The sequence below is a fragment of the Trypanosoma theileri genome (genome assembly GCF_002087225.1).
Source record: "Trypanosoma theileri isolate Edinburgh chromosome Unknown TM35_Tth_47_V1, whole genome shotgun sequence".
In the NCBI taxonomy this organism is placed as follows: Eukaryota; Euglenozoa; class Kinetoplastea; order Trypanosomatida; family Trypanosomatidae; genus Trypanosoma; species Trypanosoma theileri.
Genome location: NW_021639889.1, coordinates 64,856 through 66,784, shown reverse-complemented (window position 1 = coordinate 66,784; position 1,929 = coordinate 64,856). Strand labels below are relative to the sequence as shown.

Sequence of the window (1,929 nt, the reverse complement as noted above, 5' to 3'; positions counted from 1 at the left end):
TCTCCCAGCAGCTCAACAACGGGGAGTGCCGCAGCTGCGGATACTGAAACAACAGAGAACGGCACTTCATCTGCAGAGAGTGCATCAACAAATACCCAAGAAGAGGTTGCAGAAAATACAGAAAACACGACCACCACCACCACTAACACCACAACAACGACATTTCCTCCTGAACTCACAAACAACAAGAAGGGTGATGCAGACAGCAGCAGCAGTATCAGCAGTTCTGTGTGGGTGCGTGTACCACTACTGATTGTGATGACACTGGCCTGTATTCTTGTGTGCTGATTGTGATGGTGGTGGTGTGATGGTGTGACTCAGGTCATCCTTTGTTTTCTTTTCTTCTTTTTTGAATCCTTACAGTCTAACTAATCTTTCACCTGTTGGGACTATTCTTCTTTTTTTGTTTCTTAGTGTTTTTCTTTTGTTTTATTTTGTATATTCTATATATGCTACTCTATTCTATGTGCTTGGGCTACTTTATGCTTTACCCAGTATAATGCTATAGTCTGCTTTTTGAAATGAAAAAATGAAATAATAATAGCTTGCATATGTACATGCGTAATGGGGTATACTACTATTTATACTCACACTTGGTGTATGTCTTTCCTTTAGTTGGTTAAGTGGGCTTGTTATTAATTTGTTTTCTTTTACTATTGGTGTTTTATTGTGTGCGCTGTGCTTTGTGCTGCATTGTTTGTTCTCTCTGGTTTGTGTAAAAGAAAAGTTGTAAAAAAACATATATACACATATTTATTTGTAATTGTATATACACTGACAGGCGAAGACACTATTATATATTTGTTTGTTGTCTTTATCAGCTGTTCGTATATTTAATTTATATTTTTTTCTATTTCTGGGAAATATGGGATTATTTTTGTTTCATCCTGGATACTCTGGGCTTGTCCTTTAATTGAACTATGAATGATGTTGGAGTATTGTCTTTTCGGTGTTACTAATTTTTTTGTTTGCTCCTCATGTTGTTTTGTGTGACTGATTGTGTGTTGTGCTCTCCTTTGTTTCTCTCTGTGTGTGTTTCTAATGTATTGAGTGCTTGTATTAATTATCTTTACCTCTTCTTTCTTCTGCATTCAAGTGGCCTATAACTACAAACTAAATCTTGCTGTCGTGATGATGTCTCGTGTGTTGTGTTTTCTCGGTTTGCTGTTGAGTGTTGTCTCTTTGTGTGTGACAGCTGAGGCGGTTTCTGATTCTCTCGCAGTTGATTCTGCTGGTACTTGTGCTGAAGGGACTGATTCTCCTAATGATGGTAGAAAGTGTTCGTCTCCTGCTGTTTCACAACCACAACCACTTCCTGCTGGCTCTCATCCTCCACCTCTTACTGATGTTGGTATTCGGGGCGATGAAGCTTGTCCTGAAGGCGGTGTTGGTTCACAGTGCTCGAATAAAACTTGGGAACGTGAAGCTGCTCGTACTGATGATTGTTTGGAATCTCAGGGGAAAGGCACTTGCGTAACTAAGGATCGTGACACTGACAGCAGTTGCCCTGAAGGTTCCGATCTTCAATGTTCTCCAACCAGTCTAACGGAACAGAATCCACAAGGTGATCCCGGTTCTACTGGTACTATTGGTCCTGCTGTTTCTCCAGTTCCTTGTCCTGCTCCTGATGGTGCTACTAGCGCTCCTTGTCCTACTGTTGCTAGTAGTTCATCTGGTGAGGGTACTCATATTCAACTTCAAACTAAGCCTTCCGTGCAAACGCTTGCACCAGCTGAAACAGCAACACCTGCCGGAAGTATTGCTCAAGAAGGCCCTCTACCTCCTTCCGATGAACCTGGTACTGAAGCTTCTGATTCTCCCGGTAAAGGAGCTGGAGCTGGTGCTGCCGGTTCTGACGCTGCTGCCTCTGAGAGGAGTGGTGGTGCTGCTCCAGCAGGAGATCCGCAATCTGGAGAGAGTGGAAGAAAT

General features: G+C 42.2%; 1 protein-coding gene across 1 annotated transcript; it reads left to right on the top strand.

Moving 5' to 3' along the window:
- Nucleotides 1-1,131: 1,131 nt before the first annotated feature.
- TM35_000471290 (uncharacterized protein) lies at nt 1,132-1,929 on the top strand (the record flags this gene model as incomplete). Its single annotated transcript, XM_029030389.1, has 1 exon — nt 1,132-1,929. A coding segment is annotated over one exon (798 nt), but the record flags the coding sequence as incomplete, so codon positions are not given.